This window comes from Camarhynchus parvulus, chromosome Z, assembly GCF_901933205.1.
Source record: "Camarhynchus parvulus chromosome Z, STF_HiC, whole genome shotgun sequence".
Taxonomy (NCBI): domain Eukaryota; kingdom Metazoa; phylum Chordata; class Aves; order Passeriformes; family Thraupidae; genus Camarhynchus; species Camarhynchus parvulus.
Genome location: NC_044601.1, coordinates 60,475,121 through 60,503,005, shown reverse-complemented (window position 1 = coordinate 60,503,005; position 27,885 = coordinate 60,475,121). Strand labels below are relative to the sequence as shown.

General features: G+C 47.8%; 1 protein-coding gene across 2 annotated transcripts; it reads right to left on the bottom strand.

Moving 5' to 3' along the window:
- Positions 1–1,977: 1,977 nt before the first annotated feature.
- Positions 1,978–27,833, bottom strand: LOC115915319 (myosin-IIIb-like). Of its 2 annotated transcripts, none has more exons than XM_030968663.1 (30): positions 27,704–27,833; positions 27,569–27,634; positions 27,365–27,495; positions 24,548–24,650; positions 21,486–21,588; positions 20,845–21,001; positions 20,439–20,541; positions 20,043–20,171; positions 18,748–18,856; positions 17,542–17,658; positions 17,005–17,105; positions 16,464–16,550; positions 16,227–16,292; positions 15,810–15,923; positions 14,770–14,881; positions 13,954–14,000; positions 13,578–13,643; positions 13,182–13,301; positions 12,210–12,295; positions 11,915–11,962; positions 10,361–10,408; positions 10,095–10,186; positions 8,789–8,920; positions 8,324–8,439; positions 7,801–8,000; positions 5,782–5,871; positions 4,770–4,935; positions 4,167–4,439; positions 3,880–3,953; positions 1,978–2,781 (listed from the first exon to the last, which is right to left on the bottom strand). In XM_030968663.1, exons 1-29 carry the CDS (start codon positions 27,827–27,829, stop codon positions 3,903–3,905), a joined length of 3,159 nt encoding a protein of 1,052 aa, XP_030824523.1. In that variant the 5' UTR covers positions 27,830–27,833; the 3' UTR covers positions 1,978–2,781; positions 3,880–3,902. The 2 variants fall into 2 exon arrangements, with proteins under 2 accessions (XP_030824523.1, XP_030824525.1); XM_030968665.1 differs by having other exon boundaries at positions 27,365–27,477.
- Between the last annotated feature and the right edge of the window lie 52 nt (positions 27,834–27,885).

Here is a 27,885-nt window from a genome sequence, read left to right as displayed (position 1 = left end):
CTCCCTGCCATGGATTGGGACACATTCCACTAGATCAGGTTGCCCATCTAGTCTGGCTTTGAACACTTTCAGAGATAGGGTTATCTACAGCCTCTCTGGGAAACCTGTTTCAGTGCCTCAGCCACCCTCACAGCAAATGATTTCTTCCTGATATCTGATCTAAACCCACCTTCTGTCAGTTTGAAGACATTGTCCCTTGTCCTATCACTACAGCCTCTTGCAAAATGTCTTTCTTCAACTATCTTGTAACCCCTTTAGATATTGAAAGATGCTATGAAGTCTCTACAGATCCTCCTCTTTTCCAGGCTGAACAATCCTGACTCTCACAGCTTGTCTTCATAGGACAGGTCACCCTCAGATAGAAGATGAAATTAATTCTTAGCTTTCACACAGTGCTGACTTTGGCCATGATCTGGGGACACACAGGCAAAGACCACAGTAGAGATATCAAATCTGCATTTTATTCTTCAGCAGCCTGTTGTATTCCCAGCTCTTCCTCCAGTTTTTCCCAACTGCTGGCACACATTTGTGCCCATGACAGCCCAGCACCAGCCACACTGCTCTCCAGAAGCTTGGCTAGACTTTGTGTGTAGGCAGGGCACTGGCTGTTTGCTAATGACTCTGCAAACCAGAGCCCTGCAGAAATTGTGCCAATGTCTCCTGTGTTGCATAACCTCCTCTGATGAGCAGCTTCTCACCCTCTTTTCCCTTGGTTCCCTCCTGCCTTGTCACAGAAAATGCAGAAGTAACAGATGTGGGAGAGACTTGACCTGCCAACACAGGTGTGTTGCTTGGGTCTGTGCCAGGCTTCTGGCTGCACACTCTGTGATTCAACTTGCACCCATTGGAACAGAGGCAGCAGAAATCTGTGATTGATCTGCGCTGCTCTGGGGAAGCTTGCAGGATGCGCCATGAAGATCTACCAGGGAATCGTCCTGACCCACCAGTCATTCCTGTGTCACTTGTGACCTGTGCCTGCAGCAGCACCCAGGAAGAACTGGAGGCACTGCTGGGGAAGAGTTCTTCACCACCCTCCTTGGTTCAGCATGATCCCTGCCAAGCTACAGGAGCTGCTCTGCAGCTGGATCATAGCCCTGGGCGTGCACCATATTCTTGGCACAGGAACTAGGAAAGAGTTACTGAGGGACTTCATTACTGACATGCATTTCTCACACACGTCTCAGGTCTGTGCACGAGTTCCTAGAAAAGTTTTGACCACAAGTGGTTCTATGTGCTGCCCAGAAGGCAGGCTTCCCACCAGCCCAGCGGTGGAGGAAACTAAGGAGAACATTGGAAAAGAAGCCAAGGCTGCCCAGCAAAATGCCCCTGGGCTCAGTCAGGAAAAATCTGCCAACAGCAGCCTTCAACTGCCTGGACTAGCTCTCTCCTGAACAGCTTCAAAGCAGCTGCCAAAACCTGACATGAGGAAGAGAAAAGGTGTGTTAAAGCTGCAAGGCAGTGCTGGGGAGAGCCAGGAACAGCCACTGCTTCCCTGTCTTGCAGCCAGCAGCGCTGCCTTGCGATCCAGCACAGCTCAGCACCAGAGCAGAGGGAGGGAGGAGAAACAGCCCCGTGACTAAAGGCAGTGTTGAGACACTGCAACCCACACCCTGTATCACAGTGATAACAGCACCAGCCTGGACACAGCCACGCTCCCAGGGAAGGGGCAGGTGGGGCGGGCAGCCTGGCTGTCCTTCAGAGCAGAGCCTGGGAAACGAGGCTGGCTGGGAGGAGAGCTGTTACAGGTGGATTAAGGAGCACTCCAGAAGTACTTCAGGCATAAGTAAGTACAAGAAGAGTGGCTGTTACAGGTAGCAGTTGTATGCCTGGGTTAGTGCCCCACGTGCCTTCAGCTTCTCCACCATCACACAATCCCAAGTCTACCCCCAGAGCTGTTAGCTGCTTTCTTTCATTTGTCATTTGTGGCTGAACTGACTGCAGGTAACAACAACAAAAAAACCACTGAGCTTCTCCACACAGGCCAAAAAAAGGAGATTTATTTTAAAAGGTAGGAAAAACAGAACAAGTAGTATGGTCCTTTACATTCCAAGCCCTCTGCCCACCCTCAGGGTAAAGCAGCATGTTGTCCAGCCTCGACTTGTAGAGATTTCAGCCAGGATGAGTGAGAGGGTTTCACCAATGATTCCCTGACTTAAGCTCTGGATAAGGACTGTGGAGCAGTGTGCCAGCACACTGGTGCAAGGGCAGTGAATCCCCTTTACAAGAAAGATCTTCTTGACCTTGTCTCAGCTTCTGTTCAAGTGCTCCTGCACTCAACAAAAGGGACATTTCAGTTTTGTTTTTTACTGCCCAAGCCCAACTTTTTTCCCCTCGGCTCCCAGAGCAGCAGACACACAGGACCAAAACAGAGAATATTGAAAGAGAAAGAGGTAGGTAATCAGATATTCGTGGCAGAAGAGGTTGTTGGGAGATACCCAGTTTGTGACTATTCACAGTGCTAGGCAAGGAGTCTCCAGGAACACTGAAGTACAGGCACACAGCCTGTCAGGCACTGTGGGTCTGTGCAGAGTGTGACTGTTCCCATCCTCTCCCTTCTGCCAGGATCAGACTGGTCTGGATGCTGCAGTCACGATCTGCCTCAGTGCTGAGGAAAGGGAACTTCTGCATCAGCCCTGTCTGAAAGCACAGGGACAGCTGGGTGCAGCAAAGAAAAGTAAAAAAATTTAAAAAAAAGGAAAAAGTCTGCTGTATCTCTGGATGTATTCACTGTTAGACAAGGCCCAACAGCACTGGAAGAGGACAGGTCTGAGCCACTTGGACCTGGAAGAGAGTCAAGAAACACAACTCACTGGAGGACACAAAAGGATTCAATTTAAGTATCCCAGTACAACAAGCTTGCAGTTATCTATGCCAATCCCTGTGTTTTATCTTTCTTCTGCCTAACCTCTGACACAAGGAGCATCCCCTGGGCACATCAATGAATGGGACACAGAGAAATGAAGCAATTAAGCCAAACACTTCAGGGGGAGGATTTTTTCAGCTATTGAAGAGTTCCTGTCTTTCTCAGCTATGAAGAGAAAGACAAGACAGGCCCCAGCTAAAAAGCTTTGCTCCAGCATGACTTCCAGCATGGGAGCAGAACCACGCAGGAAACTTGGTAATCTTGGTGTGTGGCTGGAAGCCCTGCAGTGAGTCAGCAGCCAAAAGCATGGTCTTCTGATCCCTCTCCATGCTCAGCTGACACATACCAAGATTCTTCCAGAGGTGTACTACAGCACCACTACAGCTCCCAGCTGTCTGCAGCAGCTGAGTGGGACAGGGAGCTGCACATCCAGCAGATACTTTGGATAAGGCAAATTCAGTCAAAAGGCCTCTTCTGACCCATGCCAGACCCGTGTCACCCATCCACTATATCACAATCTCAGTCACTAGCAGTGTTTCTACTGCTGAGACTTTCAACAAAGTCCTCTTTACATCAACAAAGTTGCTGCCTTTTCCCCTGTTTTGAGCCTCACCTTCAGCTCGCTGCCTCTGCCACCCCGCAGGGCTCCCCACCACCACTGCCTCCCTACCCCAGGAAGCCACTGAAGCTGACTATTGTGGCATGCATTCTGGTAGCCTTCATCCTTCCAGCCCCAGCCCTCCAACAAACTGTGAGCTACCTCCAGCAGCCTGGCCATTGTACTGTAAGAATGCCGTGCACCACAGCTGCTGGGAACACAAACTTAGGCTGATTTTCCCGGGTTTCCCTGGTCTCTGTGTAGTCCTGGGAAGGAAGCTGGCTGCTGCTCTCTGTTTTTCCTGCTCTACTTCTATGTAGCTTGTGGCCAAGAGATGCTACAGGTGAAATGTGAAGGGAGAAGTTCCTTTGCTTCTCCATTTCCCAGGAAAGAGGAATCGTACACCGCCTCCTCTTACCATGTCACCCAGGCTGTGCATCCTCAGTGCAGTGAGCTCCTCTCTCTAGACATGTTCATGGGACTGGAAGTGAACTGTGGTGAGAAGCAGAGAAACAGCATTGGCGGGGGAGCACAGGCTGGCAAGGAATATAGTCTTGATCCCAAGACCACCAAATAAAACCTATGACCCAGGAGCTAAGAAACCAAGTGCTATCTGTGGAACCCTCTTCTCTCCTGTGTCTGGGCAGGGAAATTCCATGTGCCCCAGAGGGACTGTGGCTTAGCAGAGGCTATACCCCAGCTCACCTGCTGGATTTCCTGCATTGCCAGGCGTATGGAAGAGCGGAGGCGAGGGAAGGCTCGTTGGCTGCTCTCTCCAGAGCTAGGCTTTGTTCCACTCTTCTGTGGGGTCTGCTGGTTTTGGAAGTTCTTGGTCCTCCTGAACCACTGCAGAGCAGGTGTGCCACTGGAAGGCATGGAGGGGCAGGACTGCTTCTCTGGAAGGGTCTCCCCCTTGTCTGCTGGTGAACTCAGTGTGAGGTTCTCCAGATTTTTGTAATTCAAGCTCTCACTACTTTTCTGGAGAAAGGAGGAGTGGATTCAGCAGTGGTTTGCAGACCCTTCACACACACTGAACAGTACAATGAAGAGAAATACCCAGCTGTGTCCACTGCTGACATTCAGGGGGCAGCGGAGTGCCACCCACCTGCCAGTGCCTCTCCCCTATCCCAGGACTCCCCAGCTAGCAGCGTTTCCCAGCACAAGCAGAAGTAGCCAAGCTGCTTGGCCAAAATGGAACACCCCTCAACAGGAACACAAAACAGATGTTGCTGCAGTGTCTGTAAGCACTCACTCAAGGCACAGACCACGCCCCATCCTCTTTTCCCCCTGGAGACCCTGGGCACTCACCTGCCCACAGGGGACAGTCAGTCTCTCCATGAAGGGCTGGATGCCCACGTGCTGGTGGTAGCGCACCAGCTCGGTCAGCGAGGCGTGTGCCCGGGCCTCGCCCAGGATGACATAGCGAGCGTTGGGCTGCACCTGGATCATGTAGTGTCTGCAGCGCCCCTCGCCCCTGGGGAGAGGGATGGACAGAAACAGTCACAACATGGGGGCCTCAGCCTGTCAGAACCTGGCTCCTGCTTCCCACACCCGTGGTCCCCAGAAGCCAGTTGTGATCAGGATCCTCAGTAACAGGTACCACAGAGGCAGGAGATGTGCTGGGCGCTAACATGTGCTGCAATCTCCTTCCAACCTGGTTTGCCCTCTCAGCCACAGAGTACAGCCTAAGCAGGACCTCTACCCTTGGAGCCACAGCATCCCACCCACAAACAAGTCTATTTTTTCAGTAAGAGACAGATTCTGCAGTATCCCAGCTGCTACTACAAACTCCCTGAGGCACCCAGTACAGGAGAGGCTGAACATGATCCTCACTGGACTCCTCTGTGGAGCAGGTAATGTCTTCCAGTCAAGCAGTTTTATAGAATCACAGAATTCAAGACTTCTATGACTGTAGAATTCCAGGAGCACAGAATTTCATGCAGTGCTCAGTTTCATAGAATCACTTAGGATGGAAAAGCCTTCAAGATTTTCAAGTTCAACCCTTAACACAGCACTGCCAAGTCCACCATTAAACCATGTCCCCAAGTGCCACATCTACACATCTTCTAAATACCTCCAGGGATGGTGACTCCACCAGTGCCCTGGGCAAGCCTGTTCCTGTGCTTGACATCCCTTTTTGTGAAGACATTCCTCCTGACATTCAGCCTGAACCTACCCTGTCACAGCTTGAGGCTGTGTCTTTTTGTCCTGTGGCCAGCTGCCTGGAAGAAAAGGCTGACCCCCACCCAGCTGCAGGCTCCTGCCAGGAGTTGTAGAGAGCAATAATGTCTCCCCTGAGCCTCCCCTGCCCATCACCTACCGGTATGTCAGGATGTAGCCTGGCCGGCTCTGGCTGATCCGAACAAGGAAGCAACCCAAAGGCTTGTCAATCAGCAAGTTTTCAGCTTCCCTGGAACCAGGAAAGAGTTTTTCAGCAGAGAGCCAGCAGCTGCCTTGCCACACTGCTGGGATTCGCATCCTATCTCATGTGCTAGCCCAGCAGTGTCCCAGGGAGCCCAGCATCTGCCCCATGTGCTCCTGACTACAGAACAGGTCTCATGACCCAGATTGGTGGTGCAGGAGGCACTAACAGGCTGATGAAGCACCATACTCTCAGCCAAAGCCTCTCCAAGCAGGGCTGCTCCAAATCTGCTCCAGCAGGTTTGATTGTGCAATAGCAACAGCTGCCTTCCAGCACCAAGCATGTCAGAAAGCAACACTGAGATGAGGAATCTGTGCATGTGTGCACTTCCTATGGTCCAGGGATGAAGAAGTCAGGATGCTGTGGGGTACTGGGTAAGCCTAGCACCTTGGAAAAACACCAGCTTGGATTACCCCACTCTGGCTTTCCAAACTTCCTGCTGGAATGAGATCTTCCCCTTCTCTGTCCAACAGAGAGAGCTCTGCTTTGTGCTTGTCATGTGCCTTGCTTCAGGCTAAAGGTGACTGCAAATCACCAGGGCAATTTGGGGCTGCTCTGGCTGCTCCATTTCATGAGGCTGAGCTTACACTGCTGAGTGAAAATTAAGTGTCTGCTTAAGCACCACTGTCTTTGGGAAGGATCTGCCACGTCCTTCACTGTGCAGTGCTCATGGCTAGTCTATACTCGAATTTAGACAGTTTTGTCTTCCAGACACTAATTCCTCTCCTACATTCTTTCATCTGTGGACAAAAGAATTATTACAGGTTAGGGTATCAATAACTATCGTAAAAAAATTAAAAGAAATGCAGTTACCAGGGAGCTGTGAGCTAGTGTAGTGCTCTTTACCAAGCTAATGTGCTGTGTAATGTCTCTGAGTAAAGAGAAAAAAAAAAATCCAAGAACGAAGAAAAAATCCAAGAACAAAAAAGCAAAAAGCTGAAAAAATCCAAGAACATAGATCTAATAAGGCTGAAGGAGAATTGCAGTTTCAACAGAAAAAAACCCAACTAAAGCAAGATGATGAGGCTGTTCAGATGGCAGCAACAATGACAAAGAAATCCCACCAATTACAGGAGATTGGCAGTTAACAAGTGTGAAGCACCGTAGATCAATTTGCACACAGGTGAGACTGTAATGCCATCCTGCTCCTGTCTGAGCACTGGCATAATCAGCACTCTCTGATTATGCCACTGCTTGACTTAGCCAAGAGAGAGAAGTGTGAGGCAGACCAGGTAGAAAAAGTTCAAGCATTTAAACAAAGTCTTGCAAACAGATCCATAAGAAAGAAGGACTTAGTGGTTATCTCTCCCAGACTAACTAGAAGCAAATACCACCTATGCTGCATCCTCCTTAGACAGACAGAGGTATCAAGAAAAACCCTTCCTCTGCCTGTATCAGAGGGCTTTGGTAGAGTTTTGCCATTAGCTACTCACTAAAGCCCCTCTTAATACTATTTAAAATAAAAGTAAGCTGAATTCTATATTCTCCTGCTGTAAATTGGGGTCTTCTCCTGACCTATATTGAAATACGAAAAACAGTTATAATGAATCCACCCAAAAATTCATCTTCATGTCTCTGCAAATGGTCCAGAACAGGGAAAGTGCATGTGTATATTTCCTCTCTGATTACTTTACAAGCCTCCCATCCCTAAACAGGATCTGTATTTAGGGACCCAGTGGACTTATGTACTATGAGTTTCCATGATCTTTCCATGGACCTGCATAAAGTTTCAGCTTTTACAGCCTGTGACAGGGACTCCCAAGCTTTCCCTGAAGGGTTTGATGCTCACAGATTAAAAGGGAAAAGTTATGCTGGTCACTTCCATTTCCATTCCACTTCCTTCCTGGCCAATCCAACCTACACAGTCCAAAGGACACATGGATTTCCACCTGTGGTCACTGTGTCCAGAGGACTCACCTCCGACTGATCATCCCCTGCAGCCAGCTTGGAAAGGCTCCATCATCCTGCATGACTTTCTGGGCCTGTGTCTCTGTGAACCAGCGGAGAGTTGCTCCTCTCTTGAGTTTCCTCATTTTTGCTTCTTCTCCAGTCTGTTCCTCAGTTCCCAGAACAGGAGGAGGCACAGAAGGGTTCAAGAAGTTATCAAAAGGAGTGGACTGAAAGCAAGGAGAGAGGGAAAGTCAGCACGAAAGCAAAGTCAAAGGCAGGGGACATTTGAAGAGATCACTTCAGCAGGTGACCCCACTCCTGAGTGCCTTAAGAGAAGATCAGTCACCAACTACTGAAGGCTGCTTTCAGTTCCTCAAAGGTCCTGACCATGCTTTTTATCTAACCACAGCAGGACAGGACTCACACTTCTCATGACAAGAATGACAACATTCTCTTGGGACTGCATGCAGAACACGTGCATGCAGAAGGTGGATGGAGCAGGGAACCAGCACACCTGGCTCAGGGCCCCCAGCAGAGCCAGTATTGCTACCTCTGTCAGTTTGCTGCGTGGCCGAGGCACTGGTGGCTGCTGTGACTGATCACAAGGATGAGGACTAGACTGAGGGCGTCTCTTTCGTGGCATGGGGACTGGAAGGGAGTTTCTTTCTGCAACAAGAAGAAATAAGTAGGTGAACTCAAGCATCCCAAGATCCATGAGATCTATTCTCCACAGGTCTAGGACTGGGATAGGCTCTGCTGCATGGATTATGTGGCAAAACCACAGCCTGGCCTTTCTTCCAGCACAGCCAGGCAAATTACCTTCATTATGCTGCTTCTGCTGCCCACAGACAATGCCACACTTCCAAAGAGCAGAAACATCATCAGCTCCCTGCCCACCACACTGATGGAATTCCCATCCCAGGGCAGGCCATCATGACCTGGAGCTTACAGCACGTCAAGGTGATCACCACACCAGTGGACACGCTCTGGGTCACTGTGAATGGGAACAACTCACCCTGGGCCTCTGCTGCCAGTGCCGGCTGCTGGATTCTTTCTTTCTCTGCCTCCTCCTGTAGCCGCTGTGCTTGAGCTCTCAGCTCAGCCAACAGCTTTAGGAAACTCTTCTTGCATCTGAATCCCCTAAAAACTGTTCAGAAAAAAGCTGTGGTTAGAAAAAGATGCTGTTCATGCCTTTGTAATTCTCTCAGGGAAGAACACTGGGTGATAGTCCTTCATCCAGTACAAAGCCCTCAACACCTGAATCATGTTAATAAAGAGCAATGGAAACTCTACTGTGACCAGGCAGCCAAAACCCTGTGAGAGCTGTCTTCTACTCTCTAAGCTGCAAGATCACAGATTTATAGAAATCAAATTACAGATCTAAGCTCTCATCTGTAATCCCAGGGCACTGAATACCTAAAAAGAAATCCTCACAGAAAGGCCTGTTAACCATCCATCTCTCTGTCCTTCTAGACACCGTGAAAGAGACAGGATTTCCTTGACGCCAGCCCACAGAAAAACTTTTCCCATAAGCAGCCATTTGCAGGGCTCACCAGGAGGATTGCAGACATTGTGTGATCCCACCTACTCTACCAGTTATTAAAACACATGAAGTGTTTTTTAAGAAAGCTGCACCCTCTCATTTCCCACTACCCACACACCCTCCCCATAGATGACAACAGCGCACAGCTTGTGACCATCTGATGTTTGTCACACTCTTTGGTGCACAGCTGGAAGTTGCTCAGATGCTCCAGCAGTGCAACAACCCATATAGAAGAGAAGTGTAACAGAGGGGAGCTAAGCAGGGTGACAGCAGCCTCCTCCTCCTCCGGGATGCACAGTCCTCATGTAGCCTGTGCAAAGGGAAGTACCAATCTGCCCACTGCCACTCTGAAGGGACTGGCATGGAAAGGAAAGAAAAAACCAAACCAAAATTTCACCCCTTTTGCCTGTCTCTGAAAACAGCAATGAGATCTGCTTCACTCATTTCCCTCTCCCCAGTTCAACACAACTCACCAACAATCCTTACTCCAGAGGACAGTGAGCCAGACTTCAGGACACAGCCAAATCATGTGCATGCCCTGCTCAGCCCAGCTCTCCTGCACACATTTTCCCTTTCCAAGGCTGACACTGAGGGCTCTCCCTGATTCAGGATGAGCACTGGGAATAAGGGCATTTGCAATAAGGACTTTGACTTCACAGGGCCTTGACACAGAGATGGCACCTGCCCTACCCTTCTGTCCTCTGCAAAGGTGGAGCAGGGACTGCAGAAAAGGCTTTCCTTCCCCTGGTCTGAGATCAACTCCTGTCCCAGTGCTCACCTTTCTGTATGATAACTGCTGCTCTTTCCAGTCGCTCCACATACTTTGCCAGCTGTTCCTGATGCCAATATTTAAAGAAAAGTCGAGACTTTCTGTGAAGTTGGAAGAGAAAGATGCAGTGAGAAACACTGCCTAAACATTTATCCATCATCCTTTGAAGAGCCCATTCCTACAACCACAGAATTCTCCCTAAAGAGAACCAGGTGACAGCTTACACATGTAAAATATTAGGCTTCCCATTCCCAACAGCAGTGATCCACACCTACCCACAAATCCAGCCTTTCAACTCTGTACTTTGCAGTATCTCCAAGCAGCTGAAAGAGACGAAAAAAGTGAAATAAATAATTTTCCACCCAGAGCCAACAACAAATTTTTAGTTGCAAAAAGTGGTATAAAGCGCCTCAGCAATTCCCAACAGTCAGTAAACTGGCTGTCAGTCTGCAATGCACCTTGAGGTACAGCTAGGATCACATTTGGGAAGAACATCAGCAAAGGGGTTCCCAGAGGCAGATTTACTTCAACTTCCTGGGAGGCAATTCTGTAGAGCCTATTTTATTCTCAGAAGTGTTTTTCCTCATTCTGTTTCCAAGCCCTTTGGAGGACACAAGTTGCAAGGTCAGCACAGCAAGACTTCTGGGAGAAAGTCTGTTTTCCAATTCCAGTTTCATTTTGCAGACTCCAGTGATAAAATTTGGGTCACTCGGAAAGATTCCCTGAAACTTGGAACTGAAAGCAGCTCTAGCTGCAACACACAGACAGCTTACTCTCTCTCCTGCTAATCCAGGCTGTGAAATCATAGTGGCACTTTTTGCTAATATCTCACACAGGAAAGCAGAAGTGTTTTTCCTTCTATCTCGGCCAACTTCCACAGTGCCACAATCCATATCCGCAGGATTTTTTTCTGAAATGCATCCCATGACTTTTGTGTCTCTAAACACACCGCCTGTTTACAATAATCTCTCGCCCATCTATGAGAATCTCTTGTGACCTCAGCTGGGTTTGAAATTCTTTCTATTCAGAAGCATCAGGAAGTTCAAGGAAGCACTGTGAAGGCAGGAGGAGCTACTGCCAGGAGAGAATTGTTCCAGGACATCATTCAAACCCTTTTCTTAAATGACTTAAAAAAAACCCCTCAGCTGGCTTCTTTACATGATTCATTCTCACTATCAATCACAGCTGACACTGGCAGGAAGGAGAGGCTGGGAAAGTGGAGAAGAGGAGGTGGGGAACTGCTGCCCTAGATGTAGGAAGGAAAACACTGGCAGGGTAAAATCCTGCTCCTCTGCAGAGCTGGAAGGATGTTTATGTGTGTAAACAGTCAGGTTCTAAAAGTGCTGATGGCATATTTTGCCTGTATAGAGACAAAATTCTTGGTTTAGAAATATCTTCTCTAGCCTGGGAGTGCTGGCTGCCTGTTCAGCATTGTCTGTATCCTCTTCTCCCATGGGCCATCAGGAAAAATCCTGGAGAGGGACCCTGACAGCAGTACTTGAGTGCCTGCCGTGCTGAGTTTAGTGGACACCCTTGACTATTATTGTCACTCCCAAATTAAATACGTGGGTCACTTTTCATTTCACAGCACAACAACACTTTACAACAATTGAATTTAATTGCTACATAACAATTCAAGAAAGATTTAATTCATGATGGTACCAAATGCTTTTTAAACATTAAATGTCCTTGCCTGGGATCCGTGTTCCCCATCACCACAAAATCCCATCCTCTTTTTTCTGTCCCTTTTACTCAGTTTCCTACGCTACTCCAGGTAAAAGCCTCTGAAAAACAAACCAGACTGCACACAACAAAGTTAATGTTCCTACCTTTCTTTTGTGAGGGGGACACCAGGTTTAACTAGAAGAATTCCATATCTGTGGAAAACAAACCAATACAAACACATAAAAGCCACATCCTTGATGGGCAGAGCTGATCCCTATCACCCTGACAGCAAACAACAACAAATCACTATCTTTCCCACTCAGCCTCCACAGCAAACAACCCCATGATCTCAGACCACATGAACTTTGAAGAAACTCTTTCACTCATTGCCCATATCTGGTTATCAGGGTAATTTCCCAAATACCATCTAACAAGGAATATTCAGAGGTTTTAAAAGACCTTTCAGCAAATTCCTCAAAGGAGGGTCTCCAGGAGAAACCATCTCTTCGGATACGGATTGTCTCCAGCAGCCCATTGTACCTCAGCTGAAGCAGCACCACAAAGAGGATCAGAGAAACAAAGAGAAACAGGTCATTATGACACTGGTTTTGCTCCTTTGCAGGCAGAAATTACTTCATTTGGCCCTAAACTTCCCCAGTTCAAAATGAAAAAGTTCTTTTCTGAAAATGTTTTTTTGGTTAAGAACTGAAATTACCTAATCCTGTGACTCTGATGATTAACCACTCTGAGTTAGAAGTTGGAAACCATAAAAACCAGTGACTGAAATAACTTCACCTTCCAGCCATGGGTACTGCTTTGCTTCTGTCCCTTAGAGGATAGCTTCATATTTCCAAATCTGGACACAGAAGTACTCTGAGGCATGGATGAACTTCGTCTTAATCCTATCCTTTCTTATATACATTAAAGAGGATGCTGAGTTTTCTGAACTCTTCCAATCATTTTCAGTATTCTTTAAGGCATCTATACCTCAGACCTGACAGAATATCCAACTAAAATCATATCAGTGCATTTCAGATCCTATCAAAGCAATCCCATCTTGGTTTCTATTCAGAGTTGCCCTGGCTGATGGGTGAGAACAGTCTCCTCTGGGAAGCAATTTTTCCAGAGTACTGTCTGTACCAGTCCCATCCAGGGGAAGATACGAAGATGAATCCTAGCGCCTGACAAGCAGATCTCATTGCATTCATGAAAAAGAAATGAGAGAGATCTAAGACTGCAAAATCTGGACCTAGCAGTCTGTGTCACAAAAACAACCAAGTACTCAGAATCTTTACACATATATAAAGTGTGGCCACTCTTTCTCTTGCAAGGGGAGATTCAACTGAGCCACCTTTCACAGCCTTTTGGTGGAATCTGCCCTCCCACTGAGATGTGGCAGAAGTCCCTGTAAAGGACACTGTTTTTGCTCACCTGCAGCAGCACCACCTGGCTGTCCAGCACACCTGGCTCCTTCTGGCTGTTGGGCTTTATGCAGCGCACAAAGTGTGGGTTGGCAGAATACATCCTCTCCATGAGCACCATCAGGGAATGCTGCCAAGGGCAGAGGAAGATCAACAGTCCATCAAGCCAAAGCACTGCCACATGTGCAATATCCTGCAGCAAGAACTGTTTTCTCACCCCGCAGCAAGTTCCTGGGTTCTGGCAACAACTGGGCCCATCCCACCATGATCAGTCCTGCCTGGCCATCAGGAAAACCCTGTCTACATAATGTCTGCTTTAATCACGCCTAGCACTCTGGAAGCAGTGCAGTGATAAAATTATCACTGCTTTCATCTCACGGGGCCCCTCAGGGCAGCAGTACCGTACCCGGAACTGAGCTCCAGCAGACTGCTTCCGCGTGCTGTTGAATTTGTCATCTGCTCCTGGCACGACCTGAAACCAGACCAAAACAAAGGATCAGCCCCAGAAAGAGGTGCTTGATTGACAGCCAAAGAGCACTGCTGGAAAGCAGATGGCGAAAAAGGAGGGAGAATGGATGTAATGGGAGGGAAGACAAGCTAAATGTATAAATGGGAGAAGCAAGCACAAAACATGGTAAAAAACAAAGGAGAAACTGTTACAAGCTGATTGCTGTCTGCTGTTATCTTAAACCAACTTCTGTCTGCCCTTTTTCAGACAGTTTCTCAAACAGTAATTATCACGTAACATTTATCAATTGCAATGTGGACCTGAAGTGCAATACCTTGGCTTTCACATGAGGCATTAGGGTCCCTGTCCTGGAGACAGTGGCTGGAAGAACAGAGACAATTAGTTGATTTTGTACCTTTGCAATGCACTAGGGCTAAACATTCAAATCTCACTTCACACACAAACCTAAGTACCTTCAGTAAGTGCAAAAATGGTAATGAAGAAAGATAGTCCTGAGCAGTAGCTGAAAAACACAGTGGAGAATAGAAATTAAATTCATCAGTTTCTTGTAAATCCCAGAAAGTGGCATGGACTGAATGGGACCAAAAAATTACAAAATTTCTACACCAGAAGCACTGTATTCAGCCAGCCAATTTCCAAGGAAATATCCACTTGATCTTTCTCTAAATTTTTCATTTAATTAGAAGCCTTGGAGAATCTGAAGGCTTATTGATAACTGGAAAAGGGAAACATAGTGGTAGGAGAAAAATAATGCATGACCTGAGAGTTTTTTTTTTAACAATCTGTGAAGCTACATTTTTAGAATCTATGATCTTGACCACCTTCATTTCTAGACAAGAATAGAGTGTGTAGAAAGGGCCTGTGGAGACAGTCCTGCACTGGCCTTGGAGAAGATGGGAAGGCATCTGAGGGGTGGCTAATTCTCTGGAAGGGGATACGCCTGCCTTGCTTTCCATGGCAGGGAATAAACACGTTGCTCTGACAGGTCCAGTGCAGGCTGCAGCATTCCCAGAGTCCCCCTGGCGCTGCCAGCTGTGAAACACACTCTGGGAAACACAGGAGCCTCATGCCCACACTTAACTCTTGCCAAGGTGGGTCCTGGCTCATGCTGGATGTGCAGAGGACTTGCCTGTGAACAGCACACTGAGCAAGGGGGTGACACTGTTGATGAATAGCCCACGGACGCTGGCTGGCACGGTGTCTCTGTTCTTCTCTAGAAAGCCCCTGGCAGCATATTGTACCTGGGGAAAGGGCAGCAGGTCACTAAGGACAGCAGGGCACACAGGCTGGCTGTAAAAGCCACTTCCACAGCCTGCTGGGAGCTGACCATGAGTTAAACTGACTGTACTCTGGCTTGCGCACGAATTCTTCAAACACATATGCACCCCATTCAGATGACAGCCCTGAGGAACCAAACCATGCATGTGCCAGAGGCATCAGAATCACAGGAGTGCAGCATAACACCAAGACATCCACCTTTTACATGTTAAATGTTAATTTTTGTAATAATGGATGTCACAAATAGTAACTTAGTCAACAATGCTGAGATTAGATTACTAAACTGCAAGTTACAATGACCTGGATTGTCATATCTGCTCCTGTTCCAAAAATTATCTCCGATCAATTCAATTTAATGTGAACCAATGCTTTCAATACTGGTGGCAGTAAAGTTACATGCAATAATGCTAAATCTCAAGCTGCTTAGATACCAGTGAATGTGTAAATAACTGCCTCCACTTTCAAAACATTAATTACCCTGCTGTTTACACAGTGTTCCCAGGCGTTTGCAAAAAATAGTCACTGCTCTGTTCTGGAACCCATTAGGTAAAGAAAAAGCCTTTAGCCTGTCCTTTGGTGCTGCACAGTGGACACAGTAGTTTAATTTATAAAGTACTACTTTAGGACTAGAGTCCTAATAGAATGGTGATTAGAAGAACAGCAGATTCTTGTAAATCTGCTACATTTCTGAGAGGTAGCCCCACTTTCCTGAGGGTAATTTTTACATAAATCCCAGGGAATTTCAGGAGGCAATCCACTGGAACACATCACTTCTGTTAGTGTCATCCTCAGACCACACATTCCTCAACATCAAAGCCTTATTTGTCAGGCAACACTCCCTCCCCCTCCAACATACAGTACAACAGCATTCTTCCTGCAAACAGTACATACTTTCCCAGCATAGTGAATGATGCTGAAGCCCAAAACACGGCCTCGGGCTGGCTGAAAGTGTAAACTCTCCTTAAAGCTGCTGTTTAGTTTATCCACAAATGTCTTATCAGTTGCCTGCAAGAGAACAGATTTCATGAGCTGCAACAGAGGCCTGATGAGGACACACAAAATTCAAACAAAATGTTGGAAGTATCCTTGGCTGTGCAGTAGTCTTCTGCTGTACCTTCTCTCTGACTCTTCTCAGGGATGCCAATGCCACTAGACTGCCTCTGATCAGGATGTCCTGTCTCACAAGTCACACATGGGGACATCTCTGTTTATCCTGCGCTCCAGATCAAGACCTTTCTTTGTAGCCCAGATATGCATTGATATATTTAGCCCCCAGAATATTTTCCCTGCCTCTTGTCTCATGCATACCTGAGGGAATGCACTCTGCTCATCCAGAAGAGACAGCAGCCCAAGTGGCTTGGCCAGGAGCAGATTCTGCAGGAAAGAAGATGCATGCCACATACATAAAGCAGTGCAGGACATCCCCTCTCACCATTGCCACCCTTTGCAGAGGTTCTTCTCAGGTGCATCTCCTCCCCAGCGAAAGAGCAAGACTTTTCTCCTGGCTGGACAGACCAATTATATTCTGTCAGTCCTCTCACTTACCAGAATAGGTTCATTATTGTTGAATGTGATAGTCTCCCAAGGCAGCCCTTCTTCCTTATAGGCAGCCTGCTCCAGCTGGAAAATGTGCTGAAATAAAGAAAAAAGAGGTTGAAGCACCCACCAGACTCGGCTAGACCAACCCTGAACATCTTCCTTCCTGCCTTGAACAAGAGGATGGGGGTGTGGCACTCTCAGCCACAGCATGAGAGGTCCAAGATGTGGCTGCTGCTCTCCACGGTTCTCTGTAACCCTGGCACTCACTGGTGCTGGTGCATAAAGCAGGAACACTTGTCAGAGTGTAACTGTCCCTGCTATTATGACTTTGATTACTGCTTGATCCTTCTACCTCCTCCTTTTCTGTCCAAGTGCCTCCCCTACCCCAGCAGGAAAGGTTGCTGCTCTCTATCTTGCTTCACTATTCACTATTTCTGTCCTTACAGGCAATAGATATGTTTTTCCCCAAGCTTTCCTGTATGTGCCAGGTGGAGCAGTGTTCTGCTTTCTCTACAACACAAGGTGAGGTCACCCCCAGCAAACTTACATGGTTGAAGAAATGCTGCAGCTGCTCATTGGCCAAGTTTATGCAAAGCTGTTCAAAACGATTCACTGCAAAGTTTTCAAACCCAAAAATATCCAAGATGCCTAAAAAAGGGAAGAATAGCACATAGTGGAGCCTGCAGACCATCCTTGCAGATTACTGTGTACACCAACACACAACTAAATCTCTTATCACACAGCTGTTGTCGCACAGGGAAAAGGCATCCAAGAGAGACACCAGCCGCAGCTCTTCCACATCTTGAAGAGTTAGTTAAGAGAAGACCCACTCCAGCTTGGCTTCTCTGCTAAGCCAGACTGCCCCAGAACAGCCTCAGAGTTACTTCAGATCAACTGACTGCTCAGAGCTGAACAAAGCCCTACAGACTTCATAATGCTGACTCTTATCTCTGGCAGGATCACTGCTCTGATAATGCATCCCAGCACACAAGCTCTGTGAAACCTCATGCTGTGCCTTGTCCTTCGTCATGGCTGAGGGACGCATATTTGAAAACAGAACAGGAGCAAGGCAGGCAGAACTCACCTATCTCCCTCAGTTCCACATCAGGATCCACGTTCTCAGCCAACAGCTCATTGATCTTGCAAACAATCCAGCCAAACACTCGGCCATAGGCCACCTTTGCAATGGAGTCCCGAGCATCTGCACAGAGGGAACAGCAGCAGCTCACTGACAGGCTCCACAGGAGAGCAGGGCACACAACACAGGCTGGCTTGATACATCCACCTCCAGCAACAATGGCTATATAAAGCTACTCTAAAGACCAGATAAACATTGGATTGTCTGCATCCTTTGCAAGTGGGAGCTCTAAAAACAGCTCTTTAATTTCAAAATCTTCACAATCTTTCTACAAGATCAGCCATGCCATACCAGGGCATTTTTGAGTCATGCCACTTTTTAGAATATCCAGAGACTTGCTTTCCCCTCTGAAGATACACTGAGTATGGATCCCCTCACTGCTAAACCAAGGGACAAGTCCAAGCTTGGAAAATTGGATGGTTCTCTTCCTCCTAACCCATAGTTGCTAAGTGTTTAAATGCTGTAGTCAAGAAAAGGACACAATGGAAAGCTTGCCGACATTCTAAGAAGGAGACCAAACTAACATGACTTATGATTAGAGATGTATGCTTTATTGTCTAGAGAAATTTGTAAAACAGAACTAGCTAATCCCACTTAATTTTCATTTTCTTTTCTCATTTATTTGAAGCAATAATCTCTTTTTAATTACCTTTTAAATGAACCTTTTGGTACAGATTATTTTAGATTATTTTCTTGTTTTATTGAAAGGGAAAATAACACCTTGTGCTTGCTATTTTACTCTTTTCACTCCATTTCTGACACTGTGACATCTCGTTGCTCTTGTGGTTGTTTCTCCACCTATTACCTAGAGCTCTGCACACTGCCAGCACTCTGCAACAAGAACCTTCCCGTTTTCCACAAATATCCAGAGTTTCTTTCTGGGCTGGACTGAGGCAGAAAGCAAAGCTAATTCCTTGGTTTCTCATTTAATCTCTGCAGTCTCCTGGAGACCAAACAAAAGCAGCATTCATGGCCCTTCATGTCAGTAAGTGACTAAACAGATAAACACTGACATACTTCCCTCTGTGTGAGAGGAATGAAGGGGCACAGAAGGACATCTTTGTTCCCAACAAGCTGCACATGTGTGGGGATACCCCTCCACAAAATCCAGTCTTTCTAGCCAGCACATCTGCAATTCATTGTGTTTCCTACCTTCTGCCTGCTGCTGGGTGTGAAAGCGCTGGATCTGCTCGCCTCGGGTCACTGACGTTGTACAAATCAGGCATTTTAACAGCTCATCTTCCTGGACTCCAAACTGACCCTGGGAAACAGGAAAGAGACGAGGACAGTCAGTTGTAAACCCTTACTCTGCTTGTGGGGATTGTGTCTGTCTGCGTGTAATGGGGTCATGATTCAGGCTCAGGCCTTTGAGCCCCACTGTAAGGCGAGTGCTACTGCTGGCACCAGAGTCAGATGTGGGTTCTGATCTGCTCCACCCCCGCAGTGACCAGCCTCACACACCCACTCCCAAACACTTTTTGTTTTGCTCTTCCAGTGCTGCCACCTTTCACCTTCTTTGGGAGCCACGCCAGTCCCTGCTGAGCAGTTTAATGACTTATTGAACAGCACCACACGGAGGTGACTGAGCAGGTGCTGAAGCATCTGAGCTTCAGAGTCACAGGAACCCACACAAGAGGCAGGAAACAAAGGAAACTCAGACACACAGAACCCCTCAGTGGTTTAACAGGAATTCCCCTCCTGTGGGCAAGAAATGAGGAGCAGGTTTTCAGAAATAAGATAAAAAGAAGTTAGTTGGCTGCTGAACAGAAGTTGGTGGTTGTTTCTGGTATGGCGTAGGAGGGAAACAAGCAAAGAGATGGGAGTGAAACCAAAGAGCAAGGGTGCTGGGATTTCAAACAGGTCAAAATGAAAAGAAATAGAAAGGGGAGAAGGATGTTAATTTTTTCCATCCTGTGTTGTTAACAAACCAGGATAACTTCTCCATCCCATTTAACAAAAATGGAATTGTCCTGGGAAATACATACTTAATCTGTGATAACTTAATGCAAAATAACAGAAAGCTTAATTCAAGATAACCAACAAAAAATGACAGCACTTAGGGTGGTATCCTTGGACAAAATCTGATGAAAACACAGAACTAATGTGCAGATATTGCACACCTGAATTTCTCCAAGGCACCATCAAACTCACTAACATAAAACATTTAGTTTTAAAAAGCTTGTGTTTTATGAAGTCAGCAAGGTATATGCTCACTATGTAAGACAAGAAACAGAAGCTGAGACGTATCTCTCTGGGTATGAATAGCAGTGAACACAAATACTGTCATGGGGTCAAACTGTACATTTCCAAAAAAAATCTTGTTCTTTAGAAACTTTCACATTCTGAGGCAGAAAACATCCTCTGGCAGGAACAGCTCCTGCAGTCACACAGCCAGTGGGGAAGAGCATCATACCCATAAGGTTTAATCAAAATTTCTTGTGACTCACCGCTGCAGCCTTCAGCCATCCCTGGGAGGCCTCACTGACCTTCACAGACCCATTGCTCTCCTCAGGCTCAAAGGTCACATTGCCCAGAGATAACACACCAGCCAAGATAGCCTGCATGTCCACTTGCTCCTAAAACACAAAAGAAAGGTGATTGAAAAACCCACTAGCATGTAGCATGTATAACACAGATGACACAGAAGTTGGAGAGGTTAAGGGAAGACGCACAGGCAACCTGTGGGAAAAAGCTCTCCACAAAGTCTGGAAGACTCAGGTGGTCTGAAAGTAACACGGAGAATCTAGAGGAAGGAAATAGGTCTGAGCTTCAAGAGAGGAGCTACAAAGAAACTCCGTGGCTGCAGGAAGCACAGATGAAAATGAAACAGCCCCAGGACTAACCTGTTCTTGGAAGCCCACCATGTCAAGGGCATTGCAAACCTCTTGGTATTTGAGCTTCCAGTGTTCAGCTACTTCCTGTGTACCAAATCGTCCACTTATGTACCTGAGAAAGTGCACATCCCATAAAAACTGTCACACAATCGGCACTGTAACTCAGTCATCCCTGATGGGCACAAGCAGATCACCAGGAGGGGAAAGAAACTTTTCCAAGGTAGTGCAGCAGAGACCCCTGACCTCCCAGCTTCCATGATGGTCTGTATCTCTTCATGTAGCTCCATTCAGATCCCACTCCAGTTTCCACTCACCCACAGATTAAACCCCAGGGCAGAGGAAAAAAACTCCATTATGCTGTTTTCCCCTTCACCACACATCACAAAAACTAAACTAGGTTCTGCCTTTGACGCACCTGTAGAGTGAAGGATCCAATAACCCATACATCTCCTTCTGCTCTGCAGACAGTCCAGCAAACATGTAGTAGAAGATGTGGAAATTCCTCTCCCCAGTATCTTGTCGTACCACCCGTGACTTCTCTAACAGGTACTCATTCAGCTTGGCACCTTGCACTGCACACAAAAAGGTGACAGGGTGGGGAACTTCACTCTGGGGGACATCAAGCTGCCTGGGCTGTCCCACATCTCTTCTTTGATGCCAGGAGCACAGAATTGTTTAAATTAACTTTCTTGTGTGCAAGACCCTTTAGGCTGCCCTGTACACTGGAAATTGGCTTCTCCATGCTTCCTGTGGTCTTAGAGATTTCTGTTCACCTCCTTCAGCAGAAACAAAGGCTTCTGGCATCACAGAATATTACTGACATTTACCCTGCACTCTCACCCCCACATCCCTGCTGTACTCCCACTCTGTCCAAATCCAGGCCTAATCCTATGCAGGTCCTATCCAACAATGGTTGCTGTGAGATTTTACTTAATTGCACACCCTTCCCACAGGGAGGCACATGCCAAAATTTTACCCTCCACAAGTTTTGGCTACTCAGTCCACTCCCTCCAGTTCCTAACCACTCCTCAGGCTAAAAATTGCCCTTGACTTTACCTGTATTTCTCTGGAAACGCAGCTGTATGTATTTTCCAAAGCGGCTGCTGTTGTCATTCATCACTGTCTGGGCATTGCCAAAAGCTTCAAGCAATGGATTCACCTAAAACAAGTGAAGAAGGAGAACAACCATTCTTCAGATTAAGCAATCCAATCTAACTCACTTGGAAAAACTTATCTTTAGCATTTTCCACTCAAGAGTTCAGCTGGAAAAGGAACAACTCCATGAATATGGATGAGCACCTGTTTTATCTCTGCCTGGATAAAGAAATTCAAAGAGGCAAATATCACAAAGACTAAGCAGTGTGAGATTAACAGTGATCAGTACAATTGAACTGCTGGGATCTCAGTAAGATCATTGAGTCATTTTTTAGAAGATAGGGTTGGTACAACCTATTTCCACACAGTACTGGCTGTCACTAGATAAATTGAGTGCTATACAACAGCAGTAAACAAAGTCACCATGGCACTCAGTTATTAAGTATGACAGCTTAGCTACTGAAATTTGTAGACATTAGGACAGTGTATCATAAAGAAATTAACAGAACAATCAGACCAGCTTGCTAAGCTGGATGCAAAGGTGGCAAAATGAGAGTTTTTCTATATTTGAGTAAAGAATGCCGGTCAACTGAAAGAACAATGCCTCAGAGTAATGCTGGACACCCTGTTGAACACAGCTTTAAGATATGATAGCAATCCCCAAGAGGACTAACTTTAGTCCTTGGATATATCTACAGGAACCAAATAAGATGCATATTATTTCTTCACCGTCACATCTAGGCTTTCCAAGGGCAGGTCATCTGGGCTGAAGTGAGTTATTTCCAGGGAAGGAACTGCAAGCTAGCTCTAGGCCCTCTGCAAACAGCTCTCCTGCTTGTGGAACCTGCTCAGGTCAGAAGCAGCCTGGCAGTGTGGCCCAAGCCAGCTCTAAGCAGAGACAGCAGGTGTACCAATGCCACATTCCTACAACCCAGCATAGGCATTCACCTTGGATCCACCATGGATGACACCACACTGAATTAATTCACCATCCCAGGGCCCAAAGCAGAGCATGGGGCACTGAGTTTATGTGTCAATATATTGGTTGCAGGAGGAGCTAAAGCTGGTTTCTGTGAGGAGATGTCAGGTACTTTCCCCATATCCAACAGAGCCCTACAGACCTGCCACTGGCCAAGGCTGAGCCTGCCACTGACAGCAGCAGTGCCTCTGGGATAAAAACTGCTGCACACCCACAGAAGGGAGAGAGGAGTGAGAGTGTGTGAGAGGAACAGCTCTGCAGACACAGGGTCAGTGAAGAAGGAGGGGCAGGAGCTGCTCCAGGAGCCAGAGCAGAGCTTCCCCTGCAGCCCCTGGTGCAGCCCTTGGTGAGGCAGCTGTGTCCCTGCAGGCCCAGGGGGGAGCAGAGATCCACCTGCAGCCCCTGGAGGAGCCACAGCAGAGCAGGTGGATGTGCCTGAAGGAGGCTGTGAGCCCATGGGAAGCCCGTGCTGGGGCAGGCTCTGCCTTGGCTTGGGGGAGCACCCTCACGAGCAGGTTCCTGGCAGGAGCTGTGGCCTGTGGGGAGAGCAGCCCTCACTGGAGCAGGTTCCTGGCAGGAGCTGTGGCCTGTGGGGAGAGCAGCCCTCACTGGGGCAGGCTCCTGGCAGGAGCTGTGGCCTGTGGGGAGAGCAGCCCTCACTGGAGCAGGTTCCTGACAGGAGCTGTGGCCTGTGGGGAGAGCAGCCCTCACTGGGGCAGGTTCCTGGCAGGAGCTGTGACCTCTGGAGAGCAGTCCACGCTGGAGCAGGTTTGCTGATAGGACTGGTGACCCTGTGGGGGGCTGACACTGGAGCACCCTCTCCTGAAGGACTGTACCCTGCAGAGGGGACCAGACCAGAGCAGTCTGCTCCTGAAGTAGCCCAGGGAGGGTATTGACACTGGAGCAGCCTTCTCCTGAAGGAGTGCATCATGTCAAGGCACCCATGCTGGAACAGTCTGTTCCTGAAGGACTGTCTCCTGTGAGAGGGACCCCATGCTGGAGGAGGGGAAGAACATGAGGAAGAAGACAGTAGCACAGGTAAACTGTGATGAACTGACCTCAACACCCATCCCCTATCTGCCTGTGCTGCTGGAGGGAAGAAGGTAGAGAAACTGGGAGTCAAGTTGAGCCTAGGGAGAAGGGAGGAGTTGGGGAAGGTGTTTCAAGATTTGTTCCCATTTCTCATCATCGTACTCTGACATTAACTGGCAATAAATTAAATTAATTTTCCCTAAGATGAGCCTGTTTCATCTGTGATGGTAGTTGCTGAGTGATCTCACAGTCCTCATCTCAACTGATGAGTTTTTGTTATGTTTTTCTACCCCTGTCCACTTAAGGAGGGGGAGTGTCAGAGTGGCTTGGTGGGCACTGGTTGAAGTCAACCTACCACACAGAGAAAGACCTCTATGCTTCTACAGGAAATCTGAAAAGACAGACTTTAAAATGAAGCAGTCCAAGCACTTGCTCTTGTTAATCTATCACATGGTTTAAAGCATGATTTGTTTGAAAAAAACCTCACACCTCCCTGGGGAGAAATTCAAATGGAAATATTTCAGACCAAAGTGTCAAATATGTTTCAAAATGAGCTAGCAAAGATATATGAAAAGAGCAAACATGGCAGTTAGCCAGCTAGCTAACTGCCAGTATAAGTAGCCAAGGATGGGTTACTAAAGAGTGTATGAAATCTTCATCCCTCTATACCATTAAATCAAGGTCTAATTTTTTTAATGGAAGTGGCATGTTCTACCTTGTTCTACCTCAAACAGGAAATTATTTAGAAAAATGCTACCAATCTCTTGTAAAAGAGAACATGATAATTCTCTAATTTAAGAACCATCTCCAGCAAACAGAATTACTGACCTACTAACCCTTCTAATTTGTGGCCAGGTATCTCACCATTCTTATCCACTATTTTCTTATGTGTCTTATGTGTGGCTCCCTGATTTCCAGTGGTGATTCACCAGCAGTCTTCCTAAGCCTAATGCAAGTTTTCTTGCAGCAGTGTTGCTTCTGCACCTTCAAGCACCATCCTGCAATGACCTACCTGAAGTATCTGCTGCTCCAGCTGTGAGTTGCCTTTACATAGGTTCATGATGTGCTGCAACAACAATTTTGTACTCTCTGTTTTCCCAGCACCACTCTCTCCACTGTCAAGAAAAAGCAAAATAAAGTCCATCAACCTTAAAGTATAGTTGTTCTGTCCCTTATGGCTGAAGTGCTCCATCACTTGAGAGTGCTCTGCTAGAGTTTCACAATTTCTTCAGCAAAATCACCTCTGTGAGTAAAAACTCATGTGCCACAGCTTTACACATGAACCATGAGGCTCTTCATCAGGGAACTTTTCCCCCTCTGCAAGGGAGTACAGATATACCCCATGCTGTCACTTCTGGATGGGATGTATCAGACAGATCATTTGCTCTGATTCAAAAGCCATTTGGTACATCAACTTCCTTGAAAATGCTGGAGCCAACAACTTCCTCTTTCTCCAGAGAGATTTGCCCTATCTACATCACACCCACACCTGGATAATGATCATGAGATGCAGTGGCAGTCTCAGATCTCAAGTGTTTCACACATCCATGTGCCAGACAGCTGGGAATGCAGGTGCAGAGGTGCCCACACTCCCACAGTGCCAGCAGTGCATGTTACTGCGCTGTCACACATCCACGTCACTCTGCTGTCACACATCCACAGTTCCTCCGCCTCCAAGTCAAACAACCAGCTCTTGGAAAGTGCAGTTTCCCCTGTTCTGGGAGAGGGAATGTACAATCAGTGAGACAACGTGTCCTTAACTGACAACATCCCACCAGCTAACTTCAGCATGTGCATGAAAAAAAATACATGCAGGAAATGCTGGAGGCATACTTGAGGGCAGGTCCCCATTTCCTTTGAGCCGACCTTTGAGCGTGTGGTGTGGCTTTACTGCTTTGTGACTGCCAGTGGCTCTGAGCTTGGTATCAAGTGTGTGTCATAGGTGGCTAAAAACCTCAAGCAGGTCCCTGATCTCAAGCACAGGTCAGACCAGCATCATCCAAATACATACAAACAAAAAAGGACCATTTTGCCTGTTGAGAACAGGCCATCCAGTGCCCCTGGTCAGTATGTCAGGTTTATTTTTATTTTTCAGTAACTCCCTTCTCCACAAAAAAAAATACCCAACAGCACTTCCATGGCTCAAGCTTGACCTTAGACCCTCCAACAAGCACAACACCTTCACAAGGCCCTGCAAGCACAGCAGGTGTGTAACTGCCCCCAGCTCTGGAGAAATGCTGTCATCTTCAGGTGACCCAGGTGCTGTACTGCACCACATGCAGGCTATGATTAATGTCCTTCGGGACTGGGAAGGCAAGAGGAGCCAGTAGAATTTGTGGCTGAAGACCATTTGGTAGCAATGAACATTTATGATCTGGCAGCAGCTGCTTCATCCAACATCAGCTCTGAAGGATGCAATCCAGACCTCCCAGACTCAGCTGGAGACACCAAAAGAGACCACCAGGGACAGCAGATCCTGGTGTGTTTCTGTGGTGTTGTGGGGAACTGTGGTCTAACAGGTGTGACCTCATCTTGCCTGTTCACCCCAACTGTGCTCATGTAGGAAAACTTGTTAATTAGTGTTTCACCCCCCACAGAAAGGAAAACCACAAACTTCCTGTGACAGTAACACACAGACCAGGTAAAAGGACAGGAGTATATCAGACTCATTTCTGAACTGCTGGCAGAAAACAACAAGACCACTGACCACAAATTCTCACAGGATACTCTTTCTTGTCTTTCACCTCCCAAGAGAAATACAATGACTGTTCTCTACCCCCCAAAGCCCCACCAGCAGTGCCTCTTGCACCCGCTGACCCCACAGCCACCACTTGCTGAGAGCACTTCATGTAAAGCACAGGCACCAATGACCTGAAGGCTACAGGAATGAGTGGGGCTCAAGTGCCCCTCAAAGTCAGTTCCCAGTCCCACCAAAACACTCAGCAGTGATTCAGCAGTTGACTTCCACACCATGTAGACCAAAAATACTGATAAAATGATCAGAAGGCAAATACAAAGGAGCATTAAATCAAACAAGTTGGCAAGTAGCATTTTAATTGAGAGGACATTTAAATAGTTCTCTACAACACCCAGCAGTAGAGAAGAGGCAGTTAATGTTTCAAGGTTTTCTCCTCACTGTTCAATGCTTTCTCTGCTAGTTGATGTTGTTTAAGGCTTTCTCTGCTAAATGACGCTACCTGCTGTGCTGCAGAGTTCCAGCAGACCAAGAGTGACAAAATGGAGTAAAATGTTCATGATACTACTGGTAGGCTCTTTGGTTAAAAGAACCACTTTTTCCTGACTTCTAGAGCATAGAACTGCCCACAACTTTAAGATGCTCCTCAATCAGATTCCCAAAGGTCTTAGAGCAGAAAGGCATGTTTTAATACTTCCTGCTCTTTGCTTACACTTGGGAAGCTCCACTTTGTGAAAACTAGTTCCTTCCATTATCATCCTTCCAACTTTTACTACAGCTTTTACCATGGAAGTTGTGCTGCCAGAGCAGAGCACCCAACAGCCTTTCCCAGAGCACGATTCCAGCGGCTGGTTCCCCAGCAGAAGTGAACCCGGCATCTTTACTGTTGTAAAGATTGCTGGCCGAGCTGCTCCAGGAAAGCCAGTTCTGTCTGCCCACACGTTCTCACGACGTGCCCCCTAATATGTCTCCAAAGCGGTCGGGATCAAGGATATGTTGCCAGCGCAGATGGATTTTGACTCACCAAAGAACCGGAGAAGCGCTTCACAAGAACCTTGAGCAGGGAGATCCCAGCGAGAGCTCGGAGGCCACCCCCGGCCCCCGCCGGTCCCGGGACCCCCGACCGCCGCTCACCTGATAAGGATGCACTGGTTGCGAGGTCCGCCGCCCCCGCGGCCCAGCATGGCGTGGTAGGCGCGGCTGGCCACGGCGAAGATGTGGGGCGGCAGCGCGTCGGTCTCCAGGCGCTGGTACCGTTCGGAGACCTGCGGGGAAGCGGTGGCGGAGAGGGGTGAGCGGCCGGGGGCTGCGGGGCGCGGCGGGGGGCGCGGCGCTCACCTCTCTCCCGTAGAGCGGCAGCGGCTGGAAGGGGTTCATGGCGACCAGGATGTCTCCGACGTCGGTCTGTGGGGACGGGACAGCCGGTCAGCCGAGCGCCCGCCGCCGCCCCCCGCCCCAGCCCCCGGCACTCACGTAGATGCGCTGCTGCAGGAAGCGCTCCCGCAGCCCGGCCAGCAGCGCCGCCTCGTCCAGCTCGGCCAGCGCCGCCAGGTCCCCGGCCGCGCCGGGCGAGGGGCCACGCTGCCCCGGCGGCACCATCACTGCCCGCCGCCGCCGCCGCCGCCCTGCCGGCACGACACGGCCCGGCCCCGCCG